The 24,923-nt window shown below is 42.7% G+C and overlaps 1 protein-coding gene across 2 annotated transcripts in view; it reads right to left on the minus strand.

Annotated features, from left to right (window-relative positions):
* Positions 1-3,284: 3,284 nt before the first annotated feature.
* Positions 3,285-24,923, minus strand: part of LOC112101768 (protein FRA10AC1) — a 64,554-nt gene continuing 42,915 nt past the window's right edge. Inside the window, exons 9-14 of one of the 2 annotated variants that reach the window (XM_024192631.2) lie at positions 21,949-22,062; positions 19,351-19,393; positions 9,665-9,789; positions 9,090-9,128; positions 6,723-6,807; positions 3,285-4,227 (exon numbers count right to left, since the gene is read on the minus strand). In XM_024192631.2, coding sequence (XP_024048399.1) covers positions 4,185-4,227; positions 6,723-6,807; positions 9,090-9,128; positions 9,665-9,789; positions 19,351-19,393; positions 21,949-22,062 — 449 coding nt within the window. In that variant the 3' untranslated portion in view covers positions 3,285-4,184. Of the gene's footprint in view, positions 4,228-6,722; positions 6,808-8,788; positions 9,129-9,664; positions 9,790-19,350; positions 19,394-21,948; positions 22,063-24,923 lie in introns of those variants that run through there. The other variant, XM_029911340.1, reaches the window with a different exon arrangement.

Raw genomic sequence — 24,923 nt, forward strand, 5'->3', positions numbered from 1 at the left:
AGATGATGATGGCAAATCCAAAACATGTATAATTTTGTAATGCATTTCAATGGCACTAAAAGAATCTCAAAGTCTATGTTTCTGCTACAGGAAAAATAAAACAAAACATCTAGAAAGAACTTCAAAAAGCCTCAGTGGATTTCTGCAAAGCATAGGGTAGCATAGGCCAAAGAATCCTCTTAAACAACTGCCATCTATTCAGTGTCATTACTAATGGCATAAAAGAGGCAGAATCCATTGAAAACTAGAAAACATGAATTATGGGGCAAAATGAGTTGATTATGAGTTCAATTCTTGGTATTGTTTCTTGTCACTCAATTTATATACTGTATTTTTATTAAAATGTAGAAATGCTGCAGACCGTCCAGAAAACTATAAATGATTTTTAATGATAGATTACAACCAGTAATTTCGTATGACAAGATCTAAATTGAACATACCAGAAACCAAAAATTGCAGACAATTTCATAACTCATAGCATTACATTTTTATATTATGTTTATTTCTTTCATCTGGACTGAACTACATTCCATTCCTGCATCCTCAATTCTAGATACAATCCTGGAGTTGTCCCTTCCACCACTTCAGAAGACCTAACCACTAGCATCAGTCCTGTGCCTACAAAATCAGGCCCATGGCCCCCTGAAGCTACCACTGCCAATCTGTAATTGCAGCAGTGGCTTTGGAGAAACCGTTCCCTTCTCCATAAGTACACAATTCTGCCCACCATTTATCTGCCAATGGCTCATGAATCTGACATCCTATATAAACAAAAATGGTCTCTTTACATAAAACCGAAATGCAGCCATAAGAATTGTAAGCTTTTTATTTAGAATGAAGAATTTATCAAAGGATCTACACCAATATCCCTTGAGTAGGACTATATGTTCAAATCAGGGCCGGCTCCAGGCACCAGCCGACCAAGCACGTGCTTGGGGCGGCACCTTGTAAGGGGCGGCCAATCTTGGGGTGGTGGGGCGGCGCTTGGGTTTTTGTTTGTTTGTTTTGTTTCGGCGGGGTGGCGCTTGGGGGTATTTTTTTTTTTTTGGTTTGGCAGGGCGGCGCTCGGGTTTTTTTGTTGTTGTTTTTGGTTCAACAGGGCGGCGCTCGGGGGGGTTGTTTTTGGTTTGGCACGGCGGCGCTCACGTGGGGTTGTTTTTGGTTCGGCGGGGTGGCGCTGGGTTTTGTTTGTTTGTTTGTTTTTGGTTCGGCGGGGCAGCGCAGGGGGGTTGGTTTTGGTTCGGCGGGGCAACGCTGGGTTTTTTTTTTGTTTGTTTGTTTTTGGTTCAGCGGGGCGGCGCTGGGGGGGGGGGGGGTTGTTACGGGGGGGGGGTTTTGTTTTTTTTGCTTGGGGCGGCAAAAAAGTTAGAGCCGGCCCTGGTTCAAATGTCTTCTTAAAAGGTGTATGAAATGTGGATACAACATTTTTGGACAGAATAACAAATACATTTGTCTGGTATTTCAGAATCACTGAATTTACCCCCAAAAAGATTAGGAAAAAACCACTGTCTTCACAAATCCTACTCCAGTCACACCCTAGGAAGCTAGTCTGTGCATTAATGGTCTCTTCATAAGCAAGTATAAAGAATGGCAATGGAGCTTTCCACAGCCACTCTTCCACTCTTGGTCCAGAATGTCTGCCATTTCCATAGGCGGGGAAAAGGGGAATGACCAGTGGATTTATGTACAAAATTCATATTCCAGAGTATCCATTGGATCCAATTCCAAATCTAACAGTGCAGAAGTATAAAGGGTGGTCCTGCAATACACAAATTATTCTCCCCATGTGCAGGCTCCCCGAATCCTGCCACCCTCCCTTTCCCCCCCAAAACAGGATTGTACAGGTTCTATTGCTTGAAGGGAATCTAACACCCACAGAGGCAAGGGGAATATTTGGCCCATGATGAATACTTTTACCGTATATTAAGTTTCCCTACAAAGTGCAGGAGAAAAACATTTCAGAATTTTCTCTTCAATTGTGATGTGCAGTTCCTGACCAATGCTCCATTAATAAGTCTCTGATTTTGTATCTCCATACATTAAAACACTATTCTTTCTAAATGTGCACAGGTAACACCCAAATTATGCTGTATACATGGCATGCTAAACTACATTCTCCCTTCTCTGTTGCCCCATATCCTTCTAGCATTTTTATAAAAATGATTTAAAAATGTTCTCACATACACAAGACATAGATACTGTGCAACTATAATGAGAAATAAAACATTCTTGCACAAAAATATTCCTATTTGTTATATCCTTAATGTATTAATGGGCCAAATATTTATGCAGACTTAAAAATGCCATAAAACTGGGTATAATGTATTATTTTCTGTAATAAATGTAGATATGAGGAAATACCAAGTTTGCTTTTATCGTCTACTTTTAATTCAAAATATATTAAATGAAAATGTATTTAATATGTATATTGTACCATTTTATAACTGCATAGTGAAGGCCCAGAGAAGAGTTAGGTATCCAAAATACATGCCTATTCTACAGTATTTGCAGCAGCAAATATAGCAACAGACTCTACTAAAGCCCCTACAGACAAGTTACACAGACTTAAGCTGATTGCTGCAGATTGGATTTGGCTCCCAACCAAGCTTGCAAGATGACAAAGAATTAACCTTTAAATCCATCTTCTTACCTAAAGAAGACTTCACACACACAAGGCTACCTTTACTTGTTATTCAAGGACACCTTAAATGTGTCTCCGTACTGTCATCCATTCTGTATGTATGAACTGTTAACATTGTAATTATGTTAAGTAATACTAAATGTAAATAGAGATATGTTGATATACACATAAATCAAGCACATGTAATAACATGTTAATGGATATATTACAACCATGTCTGCAATTATGTTGTCTACACAGTACTTTGTTATATGGCATCTATTGCGTGAATGACTCATCCAATTAAGGTTTCAGCTTTCAAAAATACAGACAGTATTTTATAAACCATTAATTTTACCGAGACTGTTTAAAATGTAAATTTCATTCAATACTATGGTAACACAAATGTCTTATGTAGCTGAAGTAGTCTTCCATTGGAAAAGGAATGGCCACTGTAATTAATCTTGTGCAGACTGTTTCTTTGGAAACATACAATAAAATGAATTTAAAGTTATGCTGCAATTTGAATAGGAAAAAAAGAGTAAGTCTTTATATGTTATTATATGTTCTTGTTTTGTATGCTCAGGATTACACTTTAAAGTAGGATTACCATTCATTCACTGCTAAGGGGATCAGAAACCACAGATAATGCATAAACCATATGTACGTTTTCCAGAGGCAAACCAAGTACCTTATTTATTAAAACAAAGGTGAGAAACTAACATCCCAAACTACTAGTGGAGTGACCATGGGACTGTCAATCAAACAACATTTAAAATAAAAGACTTAAAATGAGGAGGGTAACAGTGAACTAACGCTTATAAAAAATTAAAGAAAACATCATCATTAATTTTAGGAACAAAATATTTACTTAGGCCAAGCAAAATGTAAGTTTTATAGAATCAGAAACTTTGGTATCAATATTTCAAAAAGATTTACACATACAGATGTTTGAGTCTTAAACACCGGGTGACTGATGAATTTAAATCCACAAACACTTGCTGCATAGTTTAATAGATTTAAGAGAGAACTATATATATTTTATTAAAGAGTTTAGTGGTAAATACAGAACAGGGAGTCAACTAGAATATGCCTTTAAAACAATTAACTAAAAAGCGCAGCATGGAAGCAAGTACTTCATGTATCTGATCGCTGTGAAAACACTGCACTCTATCAGTAAACTCCATTCTGATATGTCTCCTTCTCACCCTCTTTTGAGATTAATTTTTTAGATTTGTACTTTACAATGCACTCAGCTGAAAATAAATTATAACCAGGTATGTTATATGTCATTCTTCATTAATGTTCAGGGTATCTATCATCTTCCAAGAGAAACTGCTTATGCCCCAATCCTGCAACTGACAAACATGGGCATGTCCCAGTGAAATCAGTGATGCTCTATGTAAGCAGGGGTATGTGTCCATGGACAGTCAATTGTAGGAGCAGTGCCTTTAATGGAATTTTTATAGAAAAAACAATATATAGATTCCTAAATCTGATTTGGTATTCAGATATGAATCGTGACAATTCAAGAAGAAATTAATCTAGGTTTCCACATGGAGTTTCAGAGAAACAAGTCTTGAAAATACTCATCAAACTCTTCCTCCCTGTAAGAAAAATCAAATAATAGTATTAAAATATGTGAGTAGCAGATGTAGGGCTTTTTATCTGTAGCTACACAGTCTTTATTCCTTTTGCTACAGAAGTTTGGTGAGATTTCTGGTTATAAGAAGAACAAGTTTAAAGCCATACTCATGAGGTACACTACATTTCTATTTTCTTCCATTTCCTCCTCTTTCTGACTGACTGAAACAGTGTTTTGATATTTAGGAAATACTCCTAATAATTAAATTATTTTGGCATGACATTACTCTTATAATAAATATTAGGGAGTGTACAGCATATAAATGATCAAAGGTTATTTTCTCTAGAGTGAGTAGAACTAATAGTTACGTTATGCTTGCCCTCAATCATAATCCAACATTTACAGATAACTATCTCTAAAAAAAATAAGGGAATAGGACACAGTTTATCTGTCTGGGGTTTCAGGAGATCTGCTACATTTCTCTTTATACCTATTGTCTATAATCTCACCTCTCCTGCCTTAGCACTAAATGGCTTTGGGAATCAAGGAGGATTAGATTTGTTTTTCATCTTTTCCAATGAAATAAGTATCCTGGAGTTTGTGGCTCTGCAAGCCCAACAGCAGCTTTTTAGGGCATTTTTCTATTAATATCTCTAGCTGAGTAAATATGCAAATAGGGTTTTTTACAAGTAACATCACCTCAGACAGACACCATCACTCCCTGGCTGTTATTAAAGCCCATTAAAGTAGTGGGAAGGAGGTGTCTTTTCACATGTATCTGTAGAGCCCTGCGCAGATCCAAAATCTGTATCTGTGGGTGCGGATATCCGTGGATATAAATCGGGTATCCACAGAGCTGCAGGGCTCTACCGAGAACTGCAGCAGCAAAAGCAGCAGCATATTGGGCTGCCGCTCACAGGAGCCAGAGCCCCACACTGGCAGGTCCTCCGGCGTGGCTGTAACGCCCCCAGCACCGCTCACTGGGGCAGGCACCAGCCTCACTGGCAGCTGTCCCTGGTTGCACTAGTGCGTGCAAGCAGCTTGTACACTCCCAGAAAGGAATCCCTTCCATGCAGTGGTCTGCGGCTCCTGTCCAGGAGTGTGCGAGCTGCTTGCACACACTAGCGTGACCGGGGATAGCTGCCAGTGAACCTGGTGCCCACCCAGTGGGCATGGCTGGAGGCAGTACAGCCACGCTAGAGGAGCTTCCCGCATGGGGTGTTGGCTCCTGCAAGAGGCAGCCCGACATGCTGCTGCTTTTGCCACTGCACTTCCTGATCAAGCCCTGCAGCTCCACGGATACCCGATTTATATCCACGATATAGATTTTGTATCTGAGCAGGGCTCTGTATCTGCATAGTGGCAGATTGCCTCACTACAATACTTCCAAGCTGATATGGAGAAAGGTGCTGCTGAGCACTGCTCCATGGTATGTAGTAGGTGTAGTGTCTCCTTGCATGGCTTCTCAATGACTGCCTCACCACATAGGAGAACTATGACAGTTCTGCTACTTTGTGTGTCTTTATCCCCATGGAGTGGGGGTAGGATATGACTGACCCCCTTGTGAGCTGACCTGCATGGAGGTAGTTATTTCCTCTAATGTATTTCAAGAATAGACTGACTTCAAGTAAAGTTTGGCCAAAAATTTGAGAAAAATTCAAATACAGTTTGAATCGTTTGTTTGAAATGAAATCAGGTCCTTAGTTCTTCCTGAATGAGCGAAGAGTAGCAGAGCATCTGAGGAATAAGACCAGCACTGGATCCGAAATAAATTCCTATTTTGGGAAAGATTGGATACATACACGCACAGCAAATTTATGCTACAAAGCAATTCTCTTCCCACTCTTCAAAATATAAGTTGTGTCACTGGTGCTTTTTGTTTAAGTAGCGTACAATGTAGGTGTTATTTTTAAAGGATCTAAAGCAAAAATCCCCAATTTTATTTTGTTACTGGTTTTAAAGCAAGTAAATGGGAGGTATTCTCTTAACAGAAATCAAATTACTTCCCATTGTGCAAATATTCCAACATATTTACTGGTGAAAAAAATGCAAAGGAGCAAATTATGGCCATAAGAATCCCCTCAAGGGGTGTGCATGTCCATTACATCATGGAGCCCAGGCCTGTGGCAGGTCCTTCCACAGTGCTGCAAAGGCCCAGGGTAACAGCTGGGGCAGAGGAAGAGCCAGTGAATCAATGACTAAGTGGAGTCACCTTCCTTTCCATAGAGGTGTAGGAGCAGAGGGGATGGCAAGCAAAACAGAGGCTACTGTAGTTCTGAGGCTGCAGTAGCAGGACTGGAGCAGCTCCCTGGCTTGAGGGGAGGATTTCTCCAAGTTTCACACACTTCCTCTCCTTCTAAGGATATATACTTGGATGTGGTGAAGGGAAGAAGATTTGGGATTGATTTTCAGTGTTGGAATAATCATAATAAATCCTGAAAAGATGCATACAGCCACATGATTTTTGAATAGGCATAACTATTGCAAGATATACAAGCTAGTGGTATCAGAACTAACCGTGATTTTTCATCTGTCTCCTGTAGAGGACCCTTCCAAAAGTCAGCGTCTGAAGGAACATCTCGCTCTTCATTGTCATCTGGGTCTGTTAAATATTATTAAAACATCTTAAGAAAATTAATTTTCAATTCCCCCCCCCCCCCAAATTTTACATGGCACTATTGGCAAGTCTAAGCCTCTGAGTCAAAGTACAACTTTAAACGTGAGGGGGGAAAAAAATTGGGGGGGGGGGGGGGTTTGCAAATTGCTTTTCATATAAATGTGCAGCTGTCTCCCTAATACATATCTCATGGTACGTGCAACCTTAAAAAGGAAAATCAATAAAAGAAATTTATTGTTTTCTACCGTAAAATGAAATATTTATTATTAAAAAAGAGACATGAAAAACATGAGAGAATAGTGTTCAATCCAGCTTTCAGGGTCCAGTTTTCAAGATAGATTGTCCCATATTGGTAGACTGCACATGTTTTTCATTATTAGCTGATATTCTTTAATTTTTAAGGTTGTCCTCCACATTTTTTCTACAATTAATTAAAATAGGTTATTATATAGAGGACTTTCAAGACTGCGCAGAAATGAAACTTTATCATCAACTCATCTTTTGCCCAAAACGTAACAGTTATGGCAAATGCATCTGACAATCATTTCTGCTTGCCAACTAAAATTGTTACATTACAGCATTTGTTTTTAAAAGCCCTATTGATTTGGTATGGTGCTTCTACTGCCTTAATCTGTTGGACTCTGCTCCAGAACACTGATCCTTGTATCAACAGCAGTGTTAGCACTTTGCTCCTAAAATTAAACAAAGAAATGCTGCACGTGGTCCATGTTGGCACACAGATCCTCACAGAGTAGGGGAACAGAATTATAACAGAACTATCAGTCTCTTCCAGACACTCTGCAACAAGAAAGTAGGAGGCCCAGAGGCAGGAGCCCCCATAATAAAACAGGCATGGGGAGTGGAATTAGTGAGGAGCAGGGAATGCCATTGCCAAAGCAGCCACTAGGACTGCTAGGATCAGCCACTGATCTCTCCTTCCTGTAGCAGGTGGCTCTATGAAGTACTGCGGGTGGGAACTGGAATGGACTTTGGTTTAGAGCAGGGGTCGGCAACCTTTCAGAAGTGATGTGCCGAGTCTTCATTTATTCACTCTAATTTAAGGTTTCGCATGCCAGTAATACATTTTAAGGTTTTTAGAAGGTTTCTTTCTATAAGTCTATAATATATAACTAAACTATTGTTGTATGTAAAGTAAATAAGGTTTTTAAAATGTTTAAGCTTCATTTAAAATTAAATTAAAATGCAGAGTCCCCCGGACTGGTGGCCAGGACCCGGGCAGTGTGAGTGCCACTGAAAATCAGCTCGCATGCCGCCTTTGGCACCCGTGCCATAGGTTGCCTACCCCTGGTTTAGAGCATACTGGGCAAGGTACCTCCCTCACACTGCTCTCTAATAATTTATTCTGAGGTTACAGATAACTTACTATTATATAGTGTATTTATATATATACATACCTCACGTACCTCTCACGCCCCTACAGTGATTAGCAGAGTAATATTTGTTTTCACCCTTATAGTCTTTCTTTTGCACAAATTTGACCCAATTCTTTAACTATTTTTCCTAGTATTACTATTCTTCTATTATCTTCTCCTTCCTAGATTCCATAATTTTTCTTCCTTCCATAAACTTGAAAAGGATTCCTGCCAAGTATCCTTCACCTATCCTTCCTATGCATTTAAATCAGTGGCTCTCAATCTTTCCAGACTACTGTACACCTTTCAGGAATCTGATCTGTTTTGCGTACGTCCAAGTTTCACCTCATTTAAAAACTACTTGCTTACAAAATCAGACAAAAATATAAAAGTGTCACAACACGCTATTACTGAAAAATTCCTTACTTTCTTATTTTTACCATATAATGATAAAATAAATCAATTGGAACATAAATATTGTACTTACATTTACGTGTATAGTATATAGAGTAGCATAAACAAGTCATTATCTGTATGAAATTTTAGTTTGTACAGACTTCGCTAGTACTTTTTCTGTAGCCTGTTGTAAAACTAGACAAATATCTAGATGAGTTGATGTACCCCCCAGAAGACCTTTGTGTACCCCCAGAGGTATACGTACCCTTGGTTGAGAATCACTGATTTAAATCAATCTTTTTTTTGTTTGATATATCCTATGTTTGCTTCTCTTCCTACAGTATTTCATAAACAATATTTCAAATCATTGTATCAGAAGACCAAAACTGCTGATGAATAGAACTGAAACCAAGGACAAATCAATTGGAAATAGCATACAAGCTATTCAAAAAATTGTAATACAGTTCAAAAATTTAGGAAGTCCTTTGAATAATTTACCGTTACCAAAATCATCTGAATCATCTGAGGAAACTTGATCTGAAAAGAAACAACCATTTAAAAACATTTAGTTTACCTTGGTTTTATGCACTATTTTAACATGTTTTACAAGCGTACACTTACCACCTAATAAATCACACTCACACACACACACACACACACACACAAAATAAGGCAAACATTTAAGTAAAAGGGATTATTTTTCTACAAAATATAAGGTCATCAGTTTGAGGTAACTGATATTATCCCCGTATCTGTTATGTCAAAAAGGTTATCTTAGGTTACCAAAAGGCTTGCAACCCCAGAGCCACATGGAACCAAACATTTCAGCACTCTTTTTGGAATGCTGCTTCCCTTTGTTTGGACAGTTCTTTCTTCAAATAGTATATTACTCTGGAGGCTCTTCCTGTCTATGAATCATTAGAAATTCATCCCCTTTCTCTTTCCCTTGACAATCCAGTTAGTGAGCCATTGAAATCCAGAAACATAAATGTATCTCTCACTTTGATAGGGTTAAACACTCAATATTTGTATTTAATATTTAAAAATAGAGACAGTTTAAAAACTTATTTTACCTTTCTGTTTATTTCTCTTAGATCTGTGTTTTTCTGAATGAGATAATCTTGACTTCTTACTTTTGGGGTCTTCAGAGTTTCGTTCTGTTCTCTGTCTTTTCTTGTTTGGTTTGACTTCTCTCCTCCTTTATAATAAAAAATGAATGCATAAGTTCTGCAAATGTTCTTCAAGCAACAGAAAACATATCAGAAATCAAGCCCAGCCAAAAGATATACTACTTCCAACATTTGTTTATTACAGATTAAACATTTAAAATGTATGTCTAATGCAAAAAATATTACTGTTACCTTAAGGCTGTACATCTGAACACAAAAAGGCAGGAAATGCTAAAATGAAGGTTGGTTACTTATACATGGAGTTCTTTGCAATGATTGTATATTCACACTTATGGGTAATGCACTGACCAGTGCATCCTAATGGTAGAACCTTCTTCTAGTGCCCATTAGAGACCATGTGCGCCCCCTCCTACCCCTTCCCTCAGCATCTTCAAACACTGATAAAGGGCAACACTATATAAGGGGGCGTTGAGCCCTCTCCTGCCTCTGTTCCTTCTACCACAACTGAGAGAAACCAAGGGTATGTCTACACTACGAGAGTAGTTCGATTTTAGTTAAATCGAATATGTGCAATCGATATTAGAAAGTCGAACGTGTGTGTCTACACTAAGGACAGTAATTCGACTTTGTCAGTCCACACTACCAGGGAAAGCGTCGACATTGGAAGCAGTGCACTGTGGGCAGCTATCCCACAGTTCCCGCAGTCCCCGCTGCCCATTGGAATTCTGGGTCGAGCCCCCAATGCCTTCTGGGTAAAAAAATGTGGCGAGGGTGCTTTTGGGTAACTGTCGTCATCCGTCAGTCACTACCGCCCTGCCTCCCTCCCTGAAAGCGCCGGCGGGAAATCAGTTCGCGCACTTTTTGATCAGTGACAGCGCGGACACCACAGCACTGCGATCATGGATCCCGCTGCGACCATCGCTGCAGTTGTGGCCGTTCTCAACACCTCGCACCTTATCATACACCTTTCCCAGAGGCAGATGCAGAGAAATCAGGCGAGGAGGCTACGGCACCGCCGTGAGGGCCTGAAGTCGGAGAGTAGCACAGAGCTGTCAGAAACCACGAGCCCCAGCGCCCAGGACATCACGGTGGCAATGGGGCATGTGGATTTTGTTGAACGGCGATTCTGGGCCCGGGAAACAAGCACGGACTGGTGGGACCGCATAGTGCTTCAGGTCTGGGATGAATCCCAGTGGCTGCGAAACTTTCGCATGCGGAAGGGGACTTTCCTGGAACTTTGTGACTTGCTGTCCCCTGCCCTGAAGCGCAAGGACACCCGCATGCGAGCAGCCCTGACTGTCCAGAAGCGAGTGGCCATAGCCCTCTGGAAGCTTGCAACGCCGGACAGCTACCGGTCAGTCGCGAACCACTTTGGCGTGGGCAAATCTACCGTGGGGGTTGTTGTCATGCAAGTAGCCAAGGCAATCCTCAAGGTACTGCTGTCAAAGGTAGTGACCCTGGGAAACGCGCAGGCCATCATAGATGGCTTCGCTGCGATGGGATTCCCAAACTGCGGTGGGGCTATAGATGGGACTCACATCCCTATCCTGGGACCGGGCCACCAGGCCAGCCAGTACATCAATAGAAAGGGCTACTTTTCAATGGTGCTGCAAGCACTGGTGGACCATCGGGGACGGTTTACAAACTTCTATGTCGGATGGCCGGGCAAGGTTCATGACGCTCGCGTGTTCAGGAACTCTGGTCTGTTTAGACGGCTGCAGGAAGGTATTTACTTCCCGGACCACAAGATAACTGTGGGGGATGTGGAGATGCCTACAGTGATCCTCGGGGACCCAGCCTACCCGCTAATGCCCTGGCTCATGAAGCCCTATACTGGCGCCCTGGACACAGAAAAAGAACTGTTTAACTACCGGCTGAGCAAGTGCAGAATGGTGGTGGAGTGTGCTTTTGGCCGTCTCAAGGGGAGATGGAGAAGCTTACTCACTCGCTGTGATCTCAGCGAAACCAATATCCCCATCGTTATTGCAGCTTGCTGTGTGCTCCACAATCTGTGTGAGAGCAAGGGGGAGACCTTTATGGCGGGGTGGGAGGTTGAGGCAAATAGCCTGGCTGCTGATTACGCCCAGCCAGACAGCCGGGCGATTAGAAGAGCCCAGCGGGACGCGCTGTGCATCCGGGAGGCTTTGAAAGCCAGTTTCAAGGCTGAGCAGGGTACCCAGTGACTTTTAAGTTTGTGGACACAGAGGCAGAACTTGCCCCCGTTTCTTTACCCAGTTGCCGTCGACTATCCTCTCCACTTACATACCCCCTTCACCCCCTTCCCAAAAAATAAAATCTGTTCTGTTTTGTTAATGGACACCGTTGTCTTTATTACTGTTTTCGCGGGAATGTTTTAAACCTGGGACGCAGACTGTGGCGGGGGGCGGGTTTAGGGTTGTGATGCAAATGATGCTTCTAAACTCCAGGAATGACAGGCTCCGCGGTGGTGGACTGGTTGTTTCAACGGAGCCTGCCAGCCCTCCTGGCCGGGACTGCGTGTATGTGTCGGCTATGTGACTGTCTTGCAGGGGGAGGAGGGTTACAGATCCCCTGCTGCGCGGCTCTGTGATGCAGGGTAAGGACCGCTGCATAAGATCTGTAACTGCCCTCCCCCGCCACCAAGTCACAGAGCAACACCACCGCCCCCACCACACAAAACATGAAAACCACCTCCCAGACTGACCAGGATAACTAGTCACTGCACTGTATATGTGCCCTGCTGCTGCACCTGCCCCCTGCTAAAGGTGACTGTCCTGTCCAATGACCAAGCCCCTTCCCCCCCCTTCAGACAGACTCCCCTCCAAAAGAAGAGGATGGAAACAGAAATGAACAGAAACGTATTCTTTATTAACAACCGCACATGGAACGGGGGGGTGAAACTTGGACGGGGTCTTGTGTGAGGCGGGTAGGAAAGGACTTTTCAAATTTTGGGGAATGAGAGCCTTCTAGTGGTAGAGCAGTCCGCAGGGGTGGAGTGAAATTTTTCACGGCCCCTTCCACCCCTCCGTGTTTGGACTTTGGGTGAGGGGGGTATGGGACTTGGTGGCGGGGCAGGGCAGTTACAGAGAGACTGCAGCGGGGCTCTCTCCTCCTGCCTCCGGTCCTGCAGAACATCCACAAGGCGGCGGAGCGTGTCCGTTTGCTCCCTCATTAGTCCAAGCAGCGTTTGAGTAGCCTGCCTGTCCTCCTGTCGCCACCTCTCCTCCCGTTCCATGTTTGCCCGGTGCATTTGGGACAAGTTCTCCCTCCACTGTGTCTGCTGGGCTGCCTGTGCTCGGGAGCATCCCATTAGTTCAGCAAACATGTCTTCCCGTGTCCTCTTCTTCCTCCTCCTAATGTGCGCTAGCCTCTGGGCAGATGTGGCTGTGGGAATTGGAAAAAGGGAGTGAATTCCTGAGACAGAGCAATGTATCTGTGAACAGAGAACATAGTCTTTCTCTGTGAACAAGACCATGCAGAGCACCTATCACACGCGCACTGAGGACAAGGTCGAATTTTCTGCCCTCGCCTACAGTGCCTGCGGTCTTGCTGTGGCGAGCTGAGGAGCAGGGCTGGACACCGGACTTTGTCTAGCTGGCAAACATGGTAAGCCGTAGACTTGTGGCCGCTTAAAACTTTAAGAGTGGCACTGGCCTCCTTTCAAATAGAAAGCAATGCGAGTCTCTGCTGGCAGCAATCCTGCAAGCATGAACTCTGCCCCTGTCCCACCCCCTCGCGGCTGTAAACCGCGTGGCTGTAAACCGGCGGTTGCAGTTCTATAAAGGGACGGGCAAGCAGTCCCAATACTAACTTTCCCCTACCTAATTCACAGCAGGGAGTCATGCCAGACATCACCCTCCTGAAGGTCTCCGAGAGCCAGAAGGAGAAGATGCTCCGGGACAGCCTGCAGAAACCGGGGCCATTTGCTGCACTGCTGTGCAAGGCCATGATCCCGGAGTACCTGCTGGCGTTGTGGCAGGGAAACGTGTCCTACCACGGGGGGCCTAATAAGCTCTCCCTGCCCAGGAACCTCCTGATGAGGCTGGAAAAACACCTGCAGGAGGTGTATGAGGAGTTCTCCCCGGAGGATCTCGCCTCAATCCCCGGTTACATTGACCAGTTCCTGGCTTAGGTGCCCTTGGAGGGACAAATGACTGCAGGGTTTTGGGCACTATAATCATGAAGCGGACATTGTGCAATTTTTTGAAAATGGTTCGGACTATATATTGAGGCGCCCAAAAAAAGACAAATCATGATACACTTTGCACTGATTCCCCTTTTGTTTGACTTTACTGTTTACATGTTTTGAAGCACTTTACCCACTGTTCATATTTTCAATCTTCCTGTTTTGTTGCAAATAAATGTTTACATGTTTTAAAGCACTTTAGCTAATGTTAATATTTTAAATACGCCAGTTATGTTGTAAATAAATGTTTAGATATTTAAAACACTTACTGATTGATCCGTCCCCTGAATCTGTGTCTGGGGTAACGGCTGGGGAGGGTTGGTAGGGGATCTCTGTCAGGGTGATGAAGAGCTCCTGGCTGTCGGGCAAATCAGCGTTGTAAGCGCTGTCTACTGCCTCGTCCTCCTCATCTCCTTCCTCCTCTTCCCCGTCCGCTGAGGAACCGGCCGCGGACAATATCCCATCCTCAGAGTCCACGGTCAGGGGTGGGGTGGTGGTGGCGGCCGCACCTAGGATGGAATGCAGTGCCTCGTAGAAACGGGATGTGTGGGGCTGGGATCCAGAGCGTCCGTTTGCCTCTTTGGTCTTCTGGTAGCCTTGTCTCAGCTCCTTGATTTTCACGCGGCACTGCGTTGCATCCCGGCTGTAGCCTCTCTCTGCCATGGCTTTAGAGATCTTCTCATAGATCTTTGCATTCCGTCTTTTGGAGCGCAGCTCTGAAAGCACGGACTCATCGCCCCACACTGCGATGAGATCCAAGACTTCCCGATCCGTCCATGCTGGGGCCCTCTTTCTATTGGATTGCACGGCCATCTCTGCTGGAGAGCTCTGCATCGTTGCCACTGCTGCTGAGCTCACCACGGTGTCCAAACAGAAACTGCGATTCAAACTGCCCAGACAGGAAAAGGAATTCAAATTTTCCCGGGGGAGTGGCTGGTCAGAGCATCCGAGCTCGGACTGCTGTCCAGAGCGTCAACAGAGTGGTGCACTGTGGGATAGCTCCCGGAGCTATTAGCGTCGATTTCCATCCACACCTAGCCTAATTCGACATGGCCATGTCGAATTTAGCGCTACTCCTCTCGTTGGGGAGGATTACAGAAATCGATTTAAAGAGAGCTCTATGTCGAACTAAATGGCTTCCTGGTGTGGACGGGTGCAGGGTTAATTCGATATAACGGCGCTAAATTCGACATAAAAGCCTAGTGTAGACCAGGCCCAAGATAGGACTCTGAGAAAGAGGGGAAGGTGTCTGGGATGAGTGAACATACAGAATCATCTCAAGAATTCCAGTTACAAGTAACCTTCATTTCTTCTTTGAGTGGTTCTGCATATTGCCACTTAAGGGTAGTCTGGCAAGCAGTGCTGAAAACTCAGGAGAAGGGGACAGAGTCCTAATTAAACAATGATTGAGGCACTATTCCATCTAATCTAGCATCTGCTCTTGAAGTCAAATACAAAGCATAATGTTTACTAGTCATATGGTCTGACTTCCAAGTAGGAGCCTTACAGATTTCCACAACAGGGAAACGTTGAAGACAAGCAAAAGATGCTGCCACTGCCCTAGCAGAAAGAAATCTCACAACAGTAGGCACAGGCACTGCTGCTAATTTGTCACATTCAAAGATACATTATTTAATCCGTTTGGAAATAGCAGATACACTAAAACCCATATGATTCTTAGCATACAAAACAAATAACCTGAAAGACTTTCAAAAATCTTTAGTTTATTTAACTAATATGTTAAAACTAGGGCTGCCGATTAATTGCAGTTAACTCACGCGATTAACTCAAAAAAATTAATTGCGATTAAAAAAATTAATTGTGATTAATCGCACTGTTAAACAATAGAATACCAACTGAAATTTATTAAATATTTGTGATGTTTTTCTACATTTTCAAATATATTGATTTCAATTACAACACAGAATACAAAGTGTACAGTGCTCACTTTATAACATTTTTGCTTACAAATATTTGCACTTAAAAATTATAAACAAAAGTAGTATTTTTCAATTCACCTCATACAAGTACTGTAGTGCAATCTCTGTAATGAAAGTTGAATTTACAAATGTAGTTTATTTTGTTACATAACTGCACTCAAAAACAAAACAATGCAAAACTTTAGAGCCTACAAGTCCACTCAGTCCTACTTCTCATTCAGCCAATCGCGAAGAGAAACAAGTTTGGTTACATTTGCAGAAGATAATGCTGCCCACTTCTTGTTTACAGTGTCACCTGAAAGTGAGAACAGGCGTTCACATGGCACTGTTGTAGCTGGCATTGCAAAATATTTACATGCCAGATGCACTAAAGGATTCATATGCCTCTTCATGCTTCAGCCATCGTTCCAGAGGACATGCTTCCATGCAGATGACGCTTGTTAAAAAAAAATACGTGAATTAAATTTGTGACTGAACTCCTTGGGGGAGAATTGTATGTCTACTGGTCAGTTTTACCCACATTCTGCAATATAATTCATGTTATAGAAAGTCTCGGATGATGACCAAGCACATGTTGTTCGTTTTAAGAACACTTTCACTGCAAATTTGACAAAACGTAAAGAAGGTACCAGTGTGAAATTTCTAAAGATAGCTACAGCCCTCGACCCAAGATTTAAGAATCTGAAGTGCCTTCCAAGAGACGGATGAGAAGTGGAGCATGCTTTCAGAAGTCTTAAAAGAGCAACACTCTGATGTGGAAACTACAGAACCCAAACCACCAAAAAATAAAATCAACCTTCTGCTGGTGGCATCTGACTCAGATGATGAAAATGAACTTGCATCAGTCCGCACTGCATCACTTCCGCACAGCAGAAGCTGTCATCAGCATGGACACATGTCCTCTGGAATGGTGGTTGAAGCATGAAGGGACATATGAATCTTTAGTGCATCTAGCATGTAAATATCTTGCAACTCCGGCTACAACAGTGCCATGCAAACGCCTGTTCTCACTTTCAGGTGACATTGTAAACAAGAAGCGGGCAGCATTATTTTCTGCAGATGTAAACAAACTTGTTTGTCTGAGTGACTGGCTGAAAAAGAAGTAGGACTGATTGGACTTGTAGGCTCTAAAGTTTTACATTTTTTTATTTTTGAATGGAGGGGTTTTTTGTACATAATTCTACATTTGTAAATTGAACTTTCATGACAAAGAGATTGCACCACAGTACTTGTATTAGGTGAATTGAAAAATAATATTTCTTTTGTTTTTTATAGTGCAAATATTTGTAATAAAAAATAAAGTGAGCACTGTACACTTTGTATTCTGTGTTGTTATTGAAATCAATATATTTGAAAACGTAGAAAACATCCAAAAATATTTAAATAAATAGTATTCTATTATTAACAGCATGGTTAATCAGGATTAATTTTTTTAATCACGCAATTAATCGGGATTAATTTTTTAATCACTTGACAGCCCTAGTTAAAACTCTTGTAGCATCTAAAGTATGTTACACAGATTCTCCTTTATTAGCCTGTGGCTTTGAAAAATATACTGGTAAATTAATTATCTGATTGATTTGAAACTCAGATATTATTTTCAGTAAAAACCTGGGATCAGGCATAAGAACCACCTTTCTTTATGAAAACCCTGCTATCAAGGCATGTAATTCACTCTTTCTTCTGAATGATGTTATAGCAACAATAAACACAGTTTAAGAGATTAAAAAAAAGAAAGAAAGAACACTCTGCCAAGGGTTCAAAAGGCAGCTTCGTAAGCATAGATAAAACCAAATTAAGATCCCATGGTGACAGCAGATCTCTCAAAGAGGATACAAGTTGGAAAACCCCTTCATACCATGCACAAATGATGATCTACCATTGACCAAAACATGATAAAATGAAAGAGCCACCAAATGAACTCTTAAAGAAGAATTAGATAATCACTCAGACTTTAAATACATCAAATACTCCAATACACCCAGAATACAAGCTGTAACTGGTGAGACAGATTTGCCTTGCAACCAAAAAACAAATCTAACTCATTTCAAATAATAACTTTGCTTTCACTACTTGCTTTCTAGAATTAAGTAATACATTTTGAACCAACAAGGAACAAGATTGTTCTACATTCATCAAATCCCAAGTGCCCAGGAATGGAGAGACTAAGGATCAGGATAAAGAATCCTGCCATGCTGCTGCAGCAACAGATCTGGGGACAAGGGAAGCAGTTTGCGGTCTCCCTCTAACAGCTGACGCAGGTCCATGTACCACTGCTCTCTCAGTCAAGCTGGTGCAATTGAGATCACCTTTGCCCTGACCTGTTTTATCTTCCTCACCACCTTCTGAATTAATGAAAATGGAAATATACAGAAGGTCCTCTCCCCAAAAAAATCATCCGAGATAGACTGACTCTCCTTTCCTGCTCTGGAACAAAATAGAAGATGACACTTTTTGTTGAACCTGATCACCAACAGGTCTGTACTGGGCTGACCCCAGCTGGAGAAAATCTCTGTACTACCTGGTCCTTCAGAGACCTCACATACATCTGAAAATGGTCTCTGCTGAGATGATCTGCCAACACATTGCTCTCCCCTGCTAAATGAAGGGCCACTGGATAGACCGCATGAAGAATGCACCAATCCCATAGACCAGAGGTCCCCCAACTGTGGGGAGTGCCCCCCTAGGGGGGTGTAGAGGAACATTCGGGGGGGGGGGGCTGGGCCAGCCCCCACCGGGGCGGGAGGGGAGGAGGGAGCGCCACCCAGCTCCGTCACCCTGCCTCACCCCCAGCTCTGCTCCGACCCTGCCCACATCCACGGCCCTGGCTCCCAGCCTTAATGCGGCTCCTCACCGGGGGCCTGGCCGGGGGCCTGTCTGCCGGCCCTCAGCACAGCCTTGCACCCAGCCAGGGGCCCAGCTGCCAGCCCCCACCGCGGCCCAGGCCCCAGCCCCCACTGCAACCCGGCTGCACCTCAGTTACGCTCCTGGCCCCACCCTCGCCCCTACCCCCAGCCTCAGCTCCTGGCTGCAGCTCCATTCCCGGCCCAGGGCTGAGGCTGGGGGTGTGAGCAGGAGCGGAGCCGCACTCACCTACAGGCCCGGCTGCCGGGCCCCACTGCAGCTCCACTCCCACCCCCATAACAATTTTTTTAAATAGGAAAAGCATAAACATTTTTCCTGCTTGCCTAAGTCAAATAATCACTAGGCAGATTTTGCATAAGCTTCCCAAAAACTAATCTTTGGGCTAAAATCTAGCATGGAAAGTTCAGCCTAAAAGGCAAATTTGAGATAAGTATGAGCAAATGAAAAGAAATGTTACAATTTGAGTTGCAACTTTTATTATGAATTTCATTAGCACAAAAATATATAATTATCAATGCTAGAGTATCAATTTCATTAAAATGATAAGTCAGTATAAACAAAAGTTATAGTAATTTTTGCAGCATTCTTCCAAGCTTTCTTATAAATTTAATCGTAATAGATTTATTATTTAATCTGAATTTTTCAAAAGGCTCCATTACCTGTGATGAAAATTTAATTTGCAGGAACATTGTGGACACAGTCCTGGGGTGGGAGGGAAAGACAAAGACAATTTGAACATACAAATGTCATATTCAGTAGAAATACTTAATAATTATTATCAACATTGTTATCCCTATCTTTATAAATTTATTTCAATTTCACTAATTTTGACTACAACAGAAAAATTCCAATGTAGCTATAACCAGAGTTCAAAAAAGGGGAAAATAGTATGTGATACAACTGTTAGTATGACTCCAAAGTATCGAATCACCTTGACGGAAGATGGGAGACTCAACATTGACTACTGTTCACAAAAAATAAGTAGCATTTATTGTTTCTGGGGATCATGATTTGGGTTTGCTTTTGTGGGCAGGATCAAACCACATTATGACCATATTAAAAGAAACATACACACAACTAAGGCCTCACCACAGAGCAAGTATTATTGTATAGATGGACCCATAGTCAAGAAAAGAAAGATTAAAAAAAACCCACCCCTTTCTCTCACACTATTTACAACAAAAAGCTTAATTATTTATTGTATGTATCCATATACTGTTATGCACACATATTGAGTAAGATCGGACTTAATAGATGAGAATTAGTGGCATGGAAATTATCCTTAGTGCAGTTAAAGATTTTCTGGGAAAAATCACAGAATCATAGAAATGGGCTGGAAGGGACTTTGAGAGGCCATAGACCAACCCTGAGAGGTAGTTGTCCAACTTGTTCTTTAAAACCTCCAATGATGCGGATTCCACAACCTCTCTTGGAAGCCCATTCTAGAGCTTATCTACCCTTCTAGTTACAAAGTTTTTCCTAATATCTAACCTAAATTTCCCTTGCTGCACTGTTTCTTGTCCTACCTTCAGCATATATGGAGAACAATTGATCACAGTCCCCTTTATAAGAGCCCTTAACATATCTAAAGACTTAAAAGATCCCCCTCCAGTATTCTTTTCTCAAGACTAAACATGCCAAGTCTTTTTAACTTTTCCTCTTAGGTCACAGTTTCTAAACTTGCTCTCCTGTGGACTCTTTCTGATTTGTCCACATCTTTCCTAAAGTGTGGTGCCCAGAACTGGACACAGTACTCCAGCCGAGGCCTCACCAGTGCTGAATAGAGCAGCAAAACTACCTCCCATGTCTTCAGGGCCGGCTCTGGCTTTTTTGCCGCCCCAGGCAAAAAAGCCTCGGGCTGCCCCCGCCCCCCCCGGCCGGGGCTCCGCTCTCCCCGGCAGCCGGGGGGGAGGGCAGCCGGAGCCCTGGGAGGAGGGCGGAGTGCCCAGCCGGGGCTCCGTTCTCCCAGGTGGCCAGAGCGCCGGGGGGAGGGCGGCGAGCCCGGCCGTGGTCCCGCTCTCCCCGGGGGCCGGAGCCGGAGCGCCCGCCGCCTCCCTCCAGGTGCCGCCCCAAGCACAAGCTTGGTGGGCTGGTGCCTGGAGCCGGCGCTGCATGTCTTACATACAAAGCTCCTGTTAATAGACCCCAGAAAGATATTATCCCCTTTTTGAAACTGCATCACATTTTTAGCTCATTCAATTTGTGGTCCACTATAACTCCCAGATCCTTTTAAGCAGTACTACCGCATAGACAATTATTCCCCATTTTATCGTTGGGCATTTGATTTTTTCTTGCCAAGTGTTTTACTTTGCACATGTCTTTATTGAATTTCATCTGGTTGATTTCAGACCAATTCTCCAATTTGTCAAGGTAGTTTTGAATTCTAATCTTGTCCTCCAAAGTGCACACAAGCCTCATCTTTGTATCATTTGCAAATTTTATAAGCATACTCTCCACTCCATTATCCAAGTCATTAATGAAAATATTGAATAGTACTGGTTCCAGGACTGACCCTGCAGAACCCCACTAGATAGGCCCTCCCAGTTTGACAGCGAACCACTGATAACTACTTTTTTGAGTATATTCTTTCAACCAGTAGTGCATCCACCTTATGGTAATTACATCAAGACCACATTTGCCCAGTTTGCTTATGAGAATGTCATGTGGGACTGTGTCAAAAACCTTACTAAAATCATGATATACAACGTCTACTGTTTCCCCTGCCGCCACTAGCCCAGTAACCTTGTCCAAGAAGGAAATTAGGTATACTAATATTAACATTAAAAAAATTTCAGTATTAAAAATAAAATTAAGTGAATTTAATTCTTGAAAAAGGTGTTTGACAGCCCTAAAGACTATTTAACCACAGAATTGGTTAGCATGAGCTGTGCCGAAACTTCATGTATGCCGTTCGGTCTTCCTATTTAAAAAAACAAATGAAGAAGCTGTGTTACAACAATACCACTAGAACAATCTATAGCATTAAAAACTAGAGAGCAAGAAGTGTTCAGACAATAAAGCAATCACAGGTTGTACTGATGGAAAGAGAGAGATTTCCCTAAAGCACAGCCATTATTATAATATTTGTAACTAGTCCAACCAAAAGTATCATGAACAACTTATTTTCCCCCTTGCCTACTGTCCTAAGCATGACTACCATTTCTAGGTTTTTCATTATATCATTAAATAGTAAGATATTAGTCTTCATTTGTATTTACATAAGCTTGAAGCCCAACCATAGGAAGGGGCTGACTTACTCAATTTCACAAGCGCATTTCTCTTTTCACCATACTCCATGTACCCAAAATTCACCTCCCAGCTTTTCAGTGCTTCTTTCTCATCACAGTGCTTATTTCCACAGGAAAACTGACCTGTCAAGAGACCAAAAGAACAAACCATGGTTAAATCATTAGGTCATTTGGGCTTGAGATTGTTATATCCAGTCTTCCTTTTTTACATTACTCAGCATTAAAAAGGTAGAAACTAATGTCTAGAGGTAATGTACTAGCAGCAAAAAAGACTTTTAAGGACATAGCCACACTATTTGTTTAATATTGCACAATATTTGCAAAGAAAAAAACAATTTAACAAATTAGGTCAGTTCATGTCAGCTCTAATCTCTTTAGGTATTTTGGGGGCAGGCAGAAAGGAGTAAATTAAAAATGCCACCACCACATTTTGGAAAAGCTACCAGCTAATGATCAAATGAATGTCATGAGGCTACCTACATCCTAAATGATTATTTACTTAGTGGAGTGTGATGTATCAGAAGGTGCCTTTCAGACACGTGTGGATTTTTAATGACACCAAATGACTAAGTATGAATTATGTGCAAAAATAAAAAGCCTAAATATTGTTTTACCTGCATGCTTCCTTCCCTGTTCTATTGGCAAGCAATTTGCTTTCTAAGGTGTTCTAGACACATTTTGTTTTCCTTTTCTTCTACAATTTCTAAAAGGAATTAAGGCCCAACATAATGAGTAAAATATGAAACAACTTATTTAAGAACTTTCTGGTTTTGTTACATTAAATCCTAATGTTAAAATTATGTAAACAGTGTACTTGTATTCAATGTTGTTGACACCACTGCGTTTCTAATACCATACTTAATACAGAGAACGTACACCCAATTGGTAGAGGATACATCCATATGCCAAGCTGGTGACAAGGATCTGTATTAATAGGCTCACCTCCAGTACTGTTTTCGAAAGATTAACCTCAGAATGTTCTGCCTAAGCTGCTAACCAATGGATTGACAGTGTCCTCAGATACTTCAGTTCTGCAGTGTAAAACCACTTGTAATGCTAATGCTTGAAACAAAGAAAATAGAACTTGCATTTAAATAATGCTTCAAAATTAATTACACTAGAAAAAAGGTGTCTTTTTTTTTTTTGGTCATAAAGAAGGAACAAGTAAGCAGCAGTTTATATCATGTATCATAGAAAACAGCCAGTTTTTTTGGAAGTTAGCTACAACTATGTTTCATGACTCCAAAAACCACAATCCCCCACAGGCATAGACAATAGTCACATGCATCAGTTTTATTACCAACTGGCATCTCTTTTAAAGGTAGTGTCTGGAAACACTGAAGATTTCATGCAGTCAGCAAACTCAAATGTTACATACATAAAAACTACATTAAAAGAATGTTATCTCTTCTTCATTCAGTTAGCGTCCCTCGCCTTATTTACTACACACCATCCAAATCCTGTACTGAATACAGAATTATCCATTTTTTCCTGGCCTTTTTTTAGAGCGCTTATCATCATAGTATCTGAATGCTTCACAAACATTAATGGATTTATCTCTGCTGTGAGATGAGAGCATTATTATCCCCATTTTACCGATGAGGAAACTGAGACCAAGACTTGTCTGAGAACATGCAGTGAGTCAGTGGCAGAGCCAGGATTAGAACTCAGGATCTCATAAATACTAATCCTGGGCTCATTCCTTCACCCCACAGTGCCTTATTGACAGAAGTTTTCAGCATCTACAGCTCCCATTGACTACACTTATTCTTTTCAGTGCTCAATATGACTACATTACCCAACCCCAGGTGTTTCAAGTCAGGCATCCAGAAAGTAAGGAATATGCAATTAGAGGCCACCAACAACATTTAAGTTTAAAAGAGTCGCTCTGCACCAGATAGGAAGATGGTGGGAGAGGGAGGCATAGGACTGTGGCATTCCCCTGCCTTACCCACAAGACCATTCTCACTTCCTGCCATCCCCCTACCCTGTTCTCTACACATATTCCAACTTCTAGAGCAAATAAAGCAGGGATCCTAAAAGCAGCTTCATGCTCCATACAATCCTGATTTATTCTCTGTGCACTATTCATCCTATATACTGAATCAGGTCAGGGTCTCATGGAAAAAACAGCATGTGATCATGTAATTAAAGATTGTATCATAATGCAAATACACACACACCGGCAAAATGACACTGGCAACCTAAATTCTGGCATTTCCTAACTTTTGAGTGCATGATTTTTTAACCTAAACAATGTTCTTTTGACGTAGTTTTTATCTATTGTCGTTTCCTAGGTTTATAACAAGGTATAAACAAGTTCTATCCAATGTTCCCTCTAATTTTTTACATCTATGTGTGGAATGAATTTTGTTATGTGCACCAATATGGAGGTGATGTGTGGCGCGGTGGGGCCGAGGGGTTCAGAGTATGGGAGGGGGCTTAGGGCTGGGGCAGAGGGCTAGGGTGCAGGGGGTGAGGGCTCTGGCTGGGGGTGAGGGCTCTGGGGTGGAGCCGAGGATGAGGGGTTGGGGGGGGGGGGGGCAGGGATGAGGGGGTCAGAATGCAGAAGGGGGCTTAGGGCTGGGGCAAAGAGATGAGGTGCGGGGGGTGAGGGCTCTGTGGTGGGGCCAGGGATAAGGGGGTCAGGATGCAGGAGGGGGGCTCAGGACTGGGGCAGAGGGTTAAGGTGCAAGGACTGAGGGCTCCAGCTGGGATTGCGGGCTCTGGGGGGGATGAGTGGCTTGGGGTGCAGGCTGCCCTGGGGCTGCGGTGGGGAGAGAGGACTCCCAACAGCCCTCTCTCACCACAGCAGCCCGGGGAAGAACCCTTCTACCTGGCCGCGGCAGCTCCGGTGCGGGGCCGGGGGAGAGGAGCCTGTCCCCGGACAGAGCAGCTCTGGGGCTGGGGCCAGTGGAGAGGCGCCTTTCCCCAGCCGCGACTGCTCTGGGGCTGGGGGAGAGGCACCTCTCCCCACCAGCGCA

Source organism: Terrapene carolina, unplaced genomic scaffold (genome assembly GCF_002925995.2).
Source record: "Terrapene carolina triunguis isolate 2854851 unplaced genomic scaffold, T_m_triunguis-2.0 Scaffold95, whole genome shotgun sequence".
In the NCBI taxonomy this organism is placed as follows: domain Eukaryota; kingdom Metazoa; phylum Chordata; order Testudines; family Emydidae; genus Terrapene; species Terrapene triunguis.